The sequence below is a fragment of the Rhinoraja longicauda genome, chromosome 12 (genome assembly GCF_053455715.1).
Source record: "Rhinoraja longicauda isolate Sanriku21f chromosome 12, sRhiLon1.1, whole genome shotgun sequence".
NCBI classification, from domain to species: domain Eukaryota; kingdom Metazoa; phylum Chordata; class Chondrichthyes; order Rajiformes; family Arhynchobatidae; genus Rhinoraja; species Rhinoraja longicauda.
The window spans coordinates 1,731,260-1,743,808 of NC_135964.1; the positions used below are offsets into that span (position 1 = coordinate 1,731,260).

At 41.2% G+C, this 12,549-nt stretch overlaps 1 protein-coding gene across 9 annotated transcripts in view; it reads right to left on the reverse strand.

The window, feature by feature from the left end:
* The window catches only part of dmd (dystrophin), a 1,595,363-nt gene that overhangs the window by 1,077,069 nt on the left and 505,745 nt on the right, over positions 1-12,549 (reverse strand). For all 9 annotated transcript variants that reach the window (XM_078408877.1, XM_078408870.1, XM_078408878.1 and 6 more), the window contains exons 17-18: positions 4,752-4,875; positions 3,316-3,403 (exon numbers count right to left, since the gene is read on the reverse strand). In XM_078408877.1, the coding sequence (XP_078265003.1) occupies positions 3,316-3,403; positions 4,752-4,875 (212 nt within the window). The remainder of the gene's footprint in view (positions 1-3,315; positions 3,404-4,751; positions 4,876-12,549) is intronic.

The window sequence follows — 12,549 nt, forward strand, 5'->3', positions numbered from 1 at the left end:
GAATGGCGGAGTAGACTTGATGGGCCGAATGGCCTAATTCTACTCCTATCACTTATGACCTTATGAACTTAAAACAATTTGATAAAATCACCATGTCAATGTCTCATCAAGGGAAAAATTGCATTATTTATGCAAATAAATGTTCAAATACTGGGTGCAGCTGATAGAACAGGAAACATTATTCTGCTAACTGTAGAGTTAAGAATTTTTCTGATAATTATAAATTTGGGATACAGAATGAACAATTCACACTCCAACAGAACTGATGGGCTTGAAAAGACCAGTTGCCCCAGGCATGACAGGAGAAGACTGTCCTAGTGCCACAACATGGTGGCACAACCATGATACACCCCAAACTAAGGCCATGGACACAAATTTTACAAGCTAAAAACAGTTCTACTTATTTTATATTCCCTCTGACAATTGATCCTCACTAGAGAAGCATTAAATGCATGGACCATCTGGGGAAAAGTGATTACAATCAATGGATGGGGAAGGTCTGGAGTTAAATTGTAGGATTTAACTTGTTCAGATCGCCTGGGCCTACACGATCTCCCAGTAGCGGAACCACTTAAACTCCCCCTCCCATTCCCACACTGACCATTCTGTTCTGGGCCTCCTCCACTGTTAGAGGGAGGCCAAATGCAAATTGGAGGAACAGCACCTCATATTTCGCTTGGGCAGCTTGCACCCCACGGAATGAATGAATCGGAATGATTTTTCTAACTTCAAGTAACACGTGTATTTCCTCTCTCTCTCCGTCCCTCCCCCATCCTAGTTCTCCGACTAGTTTCACTGTCCTCCTGAATAATTTGGCCTTATTGTCACCTTCCGCTCAGCCATCAATGAACCAGTGTACATTTCCTTGATTAGCATCTGCTATGATCTGTCTTTTCACACCTTTCATTCTCTTTGCACCCTTCCATATCTCTAGTTTTCCTCTACCCTGACTCTCAGCCTGAAGAAGGATCTCGGCTTGAAACGTCACCCATTCCTTCTCTCTCTCCAGAGATGTTGCCTGTCCCGCTGAGTTACTCCAGCATTTTGTGTCTATCTTTGGTGTAAAGCATCATCTGCATTTCCTTCCTACACGTTTAATTCAATGATGGGCACTCTTGAGCACAACGTGGCTCACGTGCCCGCAGTGATGCAGGAAGCAATGAAACAATGTCATCTGTTGCCTCTCGGATGAGGATTCTGCAACATCCATAAGGACAATTTGCCACTGAAACTGCTCGGTCATATTTCCACATTGACTTGAGTTTTGATGAGAGTAAACTTAAAATGATTCAATAGATTTGAATTTTGAAGTATGTGTTTCTCCAAATGTTTTGTTTTTAAATCTCTTATAGTTTGCAAAAGTTTTCACTTGGGCAACCGATAAATGATTGTGGATGGCAACAAAAAAAGCAGGTCTATTATTTTAAAAAAAGGCACGATCAAGACTTGAATTTATATAGCTCCTTCCACTGCCGCAGGTCACACTCAGTGAAATACAAAAGCTTGCGGGTATTGAAAGAGAGGATTTAGTCATGGAATGATGTACGCTCACATCATACTCCCCACCTAATACCATCTCCCTCTGGCCACTTGAACTGCACAAGTAAAATTAAATTGGCAGAGCTCCTTGTGCCATAGTTGTGTGATTTATTATTTTCTCCAAGAACACTTTCATCCAAAGGTTAGGTTTATTTTCCCTCCCCAAGTCTGCTCCTGAAAGGAACATTGGGTAGTGTGATAATCCACAGTCCCTCCAAAATGCTCCATTATCCACCCATGTGAGCCTGATGTGACATTCCTCCACCATCTCTCTGCCCGCCTTGAAGAATGATTCTTTCCTCTTCCTATCACAGCAGCCCACGCTCAAAGCCAATAAATCAGTGGCAGTCCTTCTCTATTACTTCCCTTCGTAAGTCTCCCAATTGCTTTGAGACCAGCAACACCACTTCTTTCTCGGCTGCTCTTCCCTGGTTTTATTTTAAACTTTGATTTTTCTTCCCCAATGGCTGTAAAAGCCTCTGGATTTTAGCTCTGGATGGCTGAAGCAGTTTTAAGAGCATGTGATGACCACTTATGAGAAAAGGCAACAGAAATAAGAGATGTGGGCCAGAATTGTTGAACGGTTCATTCAAGTGTGTTGGAGTCAGAAGTTAAATTGTACCAAAAGACATTGACAGATCGGAGGCCAGCTTGGTTCAAAGTTATTTTTCTTTCGACTGGTATAAAATTGATTGTGGAGTCTAATGTGGTTGAGTGACAACACTATTCCCTTTTCCAGTGGTTCACATCGCAGTGTAAAGATCCAAGCACAGAACTTGTGCTTGATGCTCCCACCACACAGTAGTGGGTGTGTGCTGTGCTGGGACTGGCTCCAATATGTGGACAGATGTGCTGCCAGGATTCGTTTCATAGAGTCACGCAGTGTGGAAACAGGCCCTTCAGCCCAACTTGCTCACACCAACCAACATGCCCCATCTACATTAGTCCCACCTGCCTGCTCTTGGCCCATGGCACTCTAAACCTATCCTATCCATGTACCTTGCCCAAATGTTTTTAAAACATTTCACTTTACAAAAGAATGTTACTGATTTAATGTTTTATAGTAAAAAATAAAAATAAAATACCAGGGTGCCTCGGTATCTCCCACCAAAATAAAAAGAGACATTTACTTTAGAGATACAGTGTGGAAACAGACCCTTCAACCGACTAAGTCCGCACCGACTAGTGATCCCCGCACACTAATGACATCCTATACACTAGGGACAATTTACACTTATATCAAGCCAATTAACATACAAACCTGTACGTCTTTGGAGTGTGGGAGGAAACCGAAGATCTCGGAGAAAACCCCACACAGGTCATGGGGAGAACGGATAAACTCCGTACAGGCAGCGCCCCCAGTGGGGATCAAACTAGGGACTCCGGCGCTTCAAACGCCATAACGCAGCAACTCTACCGCTGCACCATCATGCGTAGACGTTTCTTTGGAAATGCTACTCTCATCTGATAATATGTTCACCACAAGCAATGAGTTAATTTAGAACAGAATCACTGCAAGTAGGACATGACTTTAAAACAATCTGTTTTTTTTGTATTACAATTTATCGAGTAAATAAATGTTTATATGTGTCAGTACCCTTTCAATTCGGTTACTGAATGCATGAATCTCAGTTGATGAACACATTAAATGTATGCTACAAAGTTGGTGTTTGCTTTTAGGATGCTGTTTGCTAATATCACTTGTGTGATAAATGTGAATTTATGTGTTGCACAAATCCCCAAGAAGATTATCTGAATCAACTTGCATGTAATTACCATTCACCATCTGTTCCACCAGGGCCTCAGCTGATCTGCCGGCATCTTGCAATTTTCTGAATTTTTCAGCTTTCTCTTTTTCAATAGCCTACAACATAACAACACAATGAGCTGGTTTCCTTGCATCATGTCTTGAGGGAGGTTCAAAGAAAATCAGTATTCTGCTACGAAAAATACAGTCGGTGATCTTTTGGCCAAGTTAATTTGTAATATCAAGACAGTAACTTTAACCATGTATTGAACAAGCAGAGAAACAGAAAAAATATGTGCAGGTGTAGGCCATTCGAGCCAGCACCGCCATTCAATATGATCATGGCTGATCATCCAAAATCAGTGCCCCGTTCCTGCTTTCTCCCCGTATCCCTTGATTCCATAAGTCCTAAGAGCCATATCTAACCCTTTCTTGAAAACATCCAGTGAATTGGCCTCCATTGCCTTCTGTGGCAGGGAATTCCACAGGTTCACAGCTCTCTGGGTGATTTTTTTTTTCCTCATCTCAAAACTAGTGGCCTACCCTTTATTTTTAAACTGTGACCCCTGTTTCTAGACTCCCCAACATCGGGAACATTTAGCCTGCCCAATCCCTTCAGATTTTATATGTTTCTATAATGATCCCTTCTTAACCTTCTAAATTCCAGCGAATATAAGCAGTCGACACATTCTTTAAAGCGCTTCAAGCAATTTTTGAGTAAATAAGATGAATTTCCCCAACATGATGTTCATGTGTTTGATTCATTTATTGCAAATATCTCTAACAACTGCTGACACTTGCTGACAAATATCAGTGTATCAGAGATGTTGAAACAGTGCGCAGCAACTATTAAATGCTGTTAATAATTGGGAGAGAACCATGTTTTGGGAAATCTCAGGAGCCTAATACTCCAGTCTGAATAAAGAGGTCAAAAAAGTATATCAGCATTCAAGTGAACTATTATGTTCAGTGTTTCAGTCCTCCTCAATATAAAGATGGTTCAATTAATATTTTACTCTTAGTCTAACCAATTGGAGGTTATCGTCATCAGTGCCTGAGCAAAGTTTAATTTGAGCTAAGAAGACAAATCCAAACCTGGCATTTGAATTTCTATATTTGGTTCCAAAATGTTCACAAAACATGTACACAGAAGGCTAAGCCGATCTCTTTTTAATAAGAATTTCCTCGAGGTTTTGTCAAGGTGAGTGAGTAACACGAAAAAAAATGGCAAATGCATCACTCCATCAGCATCAGTGACAAAAGGCTATTTCAACCTCTCCAGTAGTTCATCGCTGGCCAGCTACATGTCTGCAAGAATATTGTACTCTGCCTCATAAATCCATTCTTTTGACTGCAATTGCGTGTATTTTAGAATCAAAACACTTCTGAAACAAGGCAAGGAATTCACTGCAACCATATGAACTGAAGTGCCAGGCAGTAAATACCCAGTAAATACTTGACTTACGTTAACTTTTTCTTGAAGATCGGAGATACTTCCTTCTTTCCGATAAATTGAAAACTCTGGGCTTTGAAGGATAACTTCTGATCGTGTCATCCAGCTATGCAGCTCAGTGGTATCAACATCAAACCTTCAGAAATAACAGCCAATTATTAACACAAGTCTGTCAGCACCACATTTAATTTTCTCCTCTCAGTGCAGAGAAACTCAATCGAAATTGCACCTCAATTAATAAAAGGCAGTTCAACTCCAATTTTTATGGATGAACTGTCTCCAGTGGATATCACTTTATTAAGTACACTACTGATATAAAATGGAGCAGTTCGAGAGCCAATGATGTGAAATGTGGTAGGAAGATGACATTTCTTCACAGGAAATAAAACAAGATTGATTAATTTTATAACTAAGAATGGTCTTCATGCAAGTTACAATTACAGACAGTGCAATGGTACAGTAAAGCTGCCTCATTGATGTAGCAGATCTATAGACAGGCTTTCTGTCAATGTCGCTCATCTGTGTGACACAACTTTTCTCGCCTGTCCCCAGGGTTGTCAGGGGGACATACTTCACTCCAGTTTCATGAGTCTTCAAGTGGCTCATGAGGCTGACATGACATCTGCAGACACTGCCACAGGCGGAGAAGGAGGAACCTGATGGGCTGGTTGGGCTAATCGTAGCGTGCGATGGTGCACCCCATCTTCTGTTTTTGCTGAGTTTCGGTGTGCTTGATGAAGAGACTCAAGCTCTCAGTCCCATCCCAGATCTCCGCCTCCATTTAGAGCCGTCACCAGCGAGGGATGCCAGTTAGCCAGAGAGAATATTCCATTTTGCTATTGGTTTTGTGCTGTCAGGTACGAGCAAAAGCTTTTGTTTGTGTGATAGCCAATTAAATCTGATCACACTGTACATATGGCACAAGCAAGCCAGAAAGACAAGTAATGCAAAGAGAAAAAAAATGCAGAATATACTTTTACAGCATTGTAGCGTTCGAGTTGCAGAGAAAAAGTCCAATGTCCACAATGAAGGTAGGTTGGAAGATCGGAACTACCCCCTAACCTATGGGAGGGCAGATGACTAGTCCAATAACAGAGGGGTAGAAGCAGCTCCTGATTCTGGTGGTATGTGCTTTCAACTTTTTGTATCTGCCTGACGGGAGAAGAGGGGGAAGAAAGGGATGACCGGAGGTCCTTGATTATGTTAGCTTCTTTGTGTTTAGTGTAGATGGAGTCGATGCTGGGGTGTCTGGTCTTTTTGGAAGGTGACCCAGAAAATATCCTCTTTTCACATTCTCTGACCTCCTTTCCATTTCCAACCAAGATGGAGTTTGGACGAGTTGGGCAATGTCAAGAGCTTGATTACTGGTGGAAGATTGGTGCAAGCTAACAACAATCCATGCCTGGTTCCTGCCTATCCCATGGAGCTATCATGTCGTGATCACAATCAACGTGTCTCTAAATGGATGGAATTCACACTGCATTTGGAGCAGCAGCTCTTTGGTCACCCACATGAGATAATTACGGAGGACTTAGTAATCCTCCAAGTCCGTTCACTGTGGCAGATAGCAGAGACAAGCCTCTATAGCTACCATAGTCAGATATCTCTCCAATCTGGATATGTTTACACTGCATCTCAGACCCCCTTGCATCGTGTCCTCTTCACAAATGTGGGAGATGAGGCTGTGATCTTGTGCGTTATGCTCCTGTTCACCAAGATTTTGACTCCTGAGGTCTTGTCCTCTACACAGTCACAGAGTGACTGAGTAATTGGCACAAGTTGCCTGGGTAACTCAAGGCATTTTCTTTTCTATTTAGCAAGAGCAGTCCATAAAACTGTGGCACTTATTGGAAACCTTGCTTTGAGTGGGATCTTGATTTCCTGTAACAAATCACACGAAATCGCAAACCACAACTCATGCATTATTAATTTGCACAAGTCAAATCATGCCTTGCTGCCTTTTTGTTTATTTTGGGACACTAAATTCTGTACAGTTCAGAAATACAGGCAAGTTAGATGATAAGCGGGTACCTTCAATTTTAAAGTTTCACATTTAAGGTTAAAAGCTTCAGTAGACAGACAACTTCAGGTGGCTAACAAATGGAAAAAAAACTACAGGTGCTGGAAGTCTGAAATAAACATTAAAAATGTTGGAAACACTTAGTTGGTGAGGAGGTATCTTTGAAAAGAAATACAGTTGATGTTTTCGGTCAAAGACTTTTTGTCAGAATCTGACTAGCTTCAGGGAGCTTGTAGCATTCAGGATATTTGGACAGATGCAGGTGAGGACAGTCTATGAGCAAAAAAATATTTCCAGGCGAAAGTCACAAGGGAATTTGAAGGGAATTTCAGAAAACATAAAACGGATTGTAAACTTTTCAATGATTTCAATATCATTCTGAGATTGGTTAACAAAATATGGTGTTGTTGGTTGACATCCAGGAATTGTGTGACAAATTTGCCAAACATGCTATTCACATTATTCTAAGAACAAACCCATTTAATTTCAGGTGAACAGATAATGCAAGATATGATTAACTCACTCCATTATGCACCACCAGTTAATTTGCTGACAAAAGTGCACTGGCTTTAAAGGGTTTTCTTGGAAGATAGAAGCGACCTCCTGTTTAAAATGCTTGCGCCAATTTTATGCCAATACATTAAACCTGAACATAATCTGAGCAACCTTTCTACCCGGCAAGAGCAGCCATTTAGAAGACAATGCATCGTTGTCTCAAAACATGGTTCTTCATCTATTCATTTGGATGTGGAAAGGATGTTTCCACTAGTGGGAGAGTCTAGGACTAGAGGTCATAGCCTCAGAATAAAAGGATGTTCCTTTAGGAAAGAGATAAGGAGAAATTTCTTTAGTCAGAGGGAGGTGAATCTGTGGAATTTATTGCCACAGAAAGCTGTGGAGGCTAAGTCAATGGACATTTTTAAGGCAGAGATAGACAGATTTTTGATTAGTACAGATTCAAAGTTCAAAGCTCAGGAATTATGGGGAGAAGGCAGAAAATGGGGTTGAGAGGGAAAGATAGATCAGCCATGATCGAAATGGCGGAGTGGACTTGATGGGACGAATAGCCAAATTCTGCTCCTATCACTTATGAATATGAACTTATTCATTTTTCCAAAAGATGGATCAACTTGTTTTTACTTTACTCCTTCCATGCATTCAGAATGTCCAGAAACAGTTCATAACACTTTAAAGTGTAATCACTGTCACAGTGTGAACAGATATAGCAGCAAGCGAAGTCGCAATGAAGTCCAAAAGCAACAATATGCAAAAATAGTTTATCTTTTCTTTCAGTTGTAAGAGTCAAGAGATAACTTTATCCCTTGCTCTTCCATTCTATAGAATATTTACAATTCATCAAAATGAGACGATAGGCACTCACTTTAATGGTCAAGCTTAAAAACAGGGAGAATCTCTTCACTCAATCAGTCAGGAATAGTCTTTGTCTTTATCAAGTCTTTGAGTGGAATTTGACTCTACAACCAACCAACTCAACGAGAATTCAAAACCAACCAACTCAACGAGAATTCAAAACCAACCAAGTCAACGAGAATTTAAAACCAACCAACTCAACGAGAATTCAAAACCAACCAAGTCAACGAGAATTCAAAACCAACCAACTCAACGAGAATTCAACCAAATTGGATCTGCAATCTGCCATTAAAATAGGCCAATGTATGAAAAGGTAACTCTTTAGAGAAAGTCCAGGACTGCATAAAAAGGCCTTATCACCTCAGATTAGACGATTTTATCATTTGACAGTTTGCTAATACTAGAACCACAATATATAACATGCTGTTCTCTATGAATCTTCAATATGACCTGTCAATCCCACATTATATCCCAACAATGCCAACATACTGTCCGACATTTCTTCCAAACATCAACAACTGCTGCAAAGCATTTCATGCTTGATTTGACATGGAAATCTATATTTAATGACCAACAATTACCAAAACCTACATTTAATGACCAAAGAGGTTATAAGTAACATCTTGCAGGAGGAGGGGAGGAGAGAACTGGTCAGGAAGAGAATTCCAGAGCTTGAGGGAAATAATATAAACTTAGAGCAGGAGTAGAACAATTGGCCCCTCAAGTCTTCTCTGCTGCTCAGTAAGATCAAGGCTGATCCAGTTGCAACCTCAATCCATATTCCAACCTGTTCCCTCTAAACTAGAGCGTTAGAGCCATACAGCACACAGAACCAGGCCATTCGGCCAACTGAAGGTAGGCACAAAATGGTGGAATAACTCAGCAGGTCAAGCAGCATCGCAGGAGAGAAGGAATGGGTGACGTTTTGGGTCGAGACCCTTCTTCATTCCTTCTCTCCCGAGATGCTGCGTGACCCGCTGAGTTACTCCAGCATTTTGTGTCTACGTTCGATTTAGACGAGCATCTGCAGTTTTTTTTTTCCTACGAATTCGGCCAACTGAGTCCACATCAAACATCAAGCACACGTTTGCACTAAATCACATTTAATTTTCTCCATATTCCCGATCAACATCCCCAAAATCTACTCACTTACATATAGTGGCAATTCACAGTGGCCAGTTAATCTAGCAACCTGTATGCTTTTGGAACCTGGGATGAAGCCAGAACAGCTAGAAGAAATTATGGCAATCATAGGGAGAACGTGCAAAGTCCACACAGAATGCAGTGGAGGTCGGGATTGAACCCAAATCGTGGAGTTGTGTGGCTGCAACACTAACTGCTGGGCTACCATGCTGCTCCATCCCTCAATCATCAGGAATCAAACCAGCTCACGGCTAGACAACAGAAGACACATTTGCAAGCGTCGGAGCAAATTAGAAAATGGTGTTGTGCAAGAGGACAGAAATAAAGGAGAATCTCGGAATCTCAAAAGACCGCAATGAGTTACAGAGGAAAGGGTGAGGCATGAAGAAACACGGTGGTAAAAAAAGAGGGATAACTTAAAAACCGAGCCACAATCAGACTGGCAATTCCAATCAGAGACTGTGGCGATGAATACGGTGAAGATAAGGAAAGCAGGATGAGCTCAAGCTCATTGAGGTTGATGGAAAGGAGGAGAATCAGATCACAAGAGATAGGAGCAGAATTAGGCCATTCGGCCCATCAAGTCTACTCCATCATTCGACCATGGCTGATCTATCTCTACTTCCTCACCACATATACTGGAATATTGGAATCATTGGCCAGATGCAGGAAAGGATGAATCTTTCAATAGATGAACTGAGGCAAAGGTGAGATCAGACAGTGTTGCATAATGTGGGGGCAGGCAATCTCGGTGATGCTGTGGATATGTGACCTGACGTTCACTTGCAATCAAACACCGTGACAAAACTGCCCCAATGGTCTGGTTCAAATAATTGATTGTCAGATGGAGAAATGGAATCAGTAACTGGGATCAAAGCATGTGTAGATGATGGAGGTTTTCAATTTCCCAAATTAGCAGGAGGACATCTCTAACCACTGAACAAAGTAGCAGTCCAACTCAATGGAGACCAAGAGGAGGAGGTCAATTGTGGTGGTGATGACCGAGAGCTGGTCATCATCAGAGTACATCTGGAAATCCGCCAGATGTCTTCAGGATCAGAGTAGAAACTGAACAATCTTTAGTTTTTTTAGTTTTAGAGATACAGTGCAGAAACAGGCCCTTCGGCCCATCGAGTCCACACCGACCAGCGATCCCCGCACATTAACACAATCCTATCCTAGGAACAATTTTTATATTCATACCAAGCCAATTAACCTACAAACCTTTATGTCTTTGGAGTGTGGGAGGAAACCGAAGTTCTAGGAGACATATACAAGGGGACATAACTTTAGAATTGAGGGACAAAGGTTTAGGGGTAACATGAGGGGTAATTTCTTTACTCAGAGGGTTGTGGCTGTATGGAATGGGCTTCCGGTGGAAGTGGTGGAGGCAGGCTCGATTTTATTATTTAAGAGTAAATTGGATAGGTATATGGATGAGAGGGGATTGGAGGGTTATGGTCTGAGAGCAGGTAGATGAGACTAGGTCAGAGAGAGTGGTCGGCGTGGACTGGTAGGGCTGTAGTTGTTATATGGTTATATAAAGTCCACACAGGTCACGGGGAGAACGTACAAACTCCGTACAGACATCACCTATAACCAGGATGGAACCCAGGTCTCTGGCACGGTAAGAGCTGTAAGGCAGCAACTCTGCCGCTGTGCACCCTCTCTTTAAATCCAAAATATGAATCCTCAGCCACTGGTCCTTCCAATTGTTTTCAGGAATTTTAAAACACAGGTTTTGTCTCATCTAATTATAACTTCCAAAATAGTTTCAATTTTCTCTTCTCAGTTTCAGTGATGCTCTGCATTAAAGAGGTCAACGCCTCACCTTGTGATCTCAATTAGAGTAAGTGCTGTTCTACTGGAAAGAGCAGTAATTAAGGAAACCCTGCAACATAATTGGAACAAATTGGTTGGAAATTTGACAATTATATACATTTATTCAATTTTTCTTTAATTATTAAGTATAAATGACATCATAACGAAGACGGTTATTTGGATTAAACAATGTGTAAAAGGAGGAAATATATGATACGCAGCTGAACTCCAGCACCTTGGAGTTAATGATGCCGGTGGATAATGTTAACTTAGATTCTTCGTGTAGTGGAATAAGTAAATCATCAAGGCCAGAGTGAACAGCAGTTTCAACAGGATTCACTAGGACTCTGCATTTTAAACAAAGCTGCAGAGAAACCAAACAAATAATCCATTGTACTCACAGTCCCCTGCACCAGTTAAGCTTGGTGACCTAACAGCAGTTCTTGTAGAATTCCATCTCCAGTTAACAAGCAAACAACATTAGGAAGATCAATTTGCTTTAAGCAAGATATTCTTATAGTTGTTTCTCAACAGACCTGCAAACTAATTCACCCTCTGCTCGGTTGAATGTATTTGGTTGTTTTACAATGCTAATTTTTTGCAATGCTTTCGATGGTTGGAATCATTGATTCCTGATACTCAGCTCAGCAATGCAAATAATGGTACAAAGACACAAACATCGAATCATTTGGAGCCTTGACATCTGAAATGATACCATCGTAACAGAGGAAGCCTTCAACCTTTGTGTCAACCACCTCCAAACTCTTATCATAAGGTTCATAAATGACAATTTTTCATTTCGTTTTTAATGTTCATTATTTTCTATTTTTGCTTCCTTTTATTCTCTCAGGCCGAAGAGAGCCCAGAAACAATCTGCACCCATCCTTTCAAATAGAATCTCCAAGAAACTCCAAGATAGATGAACTGAATTAATAACATGCAGGGAAACCATGGTCCAAATTAATGATGGAAAAAACTCAGTGTTTGAGGTTCCCGTGTTCCACAAAAATGTGGAAAAGCAGCCTTGCCTGGTGCTATGAGATCCTTCCTCCAGAGCTATGGAAGAAAAATAGGGTCCTTAAATGATTTTTTTTGTTACCTTGCACCTTCCATCAGATTCACAGTGCATCAAATTGGATTCACAAACTCAATTCAACACAAGTTATTTTTTTACGTTCAATATTTTATTTTTACGTCCACTAATCCACTCTCTGCTGATGCACAAATGATGTACTCTGCAATGTCACATTTCACATGGTAGCCTAGTTCATGAATACAGGCAGGTTACTCAGAGTGGGAGAGGCAGAACAAAGGTCACATTTAAGAATATCGTCTCCCAATTTTCATGCGTTTGCACTCGACACTGTTCAGGAGTTTCTGCCTTCCCTTCCTCAGTCAGGATACTCCAACTGCATATACCATGGGATGTCAGGTCATAAGTGCTGGGCTCGGCAA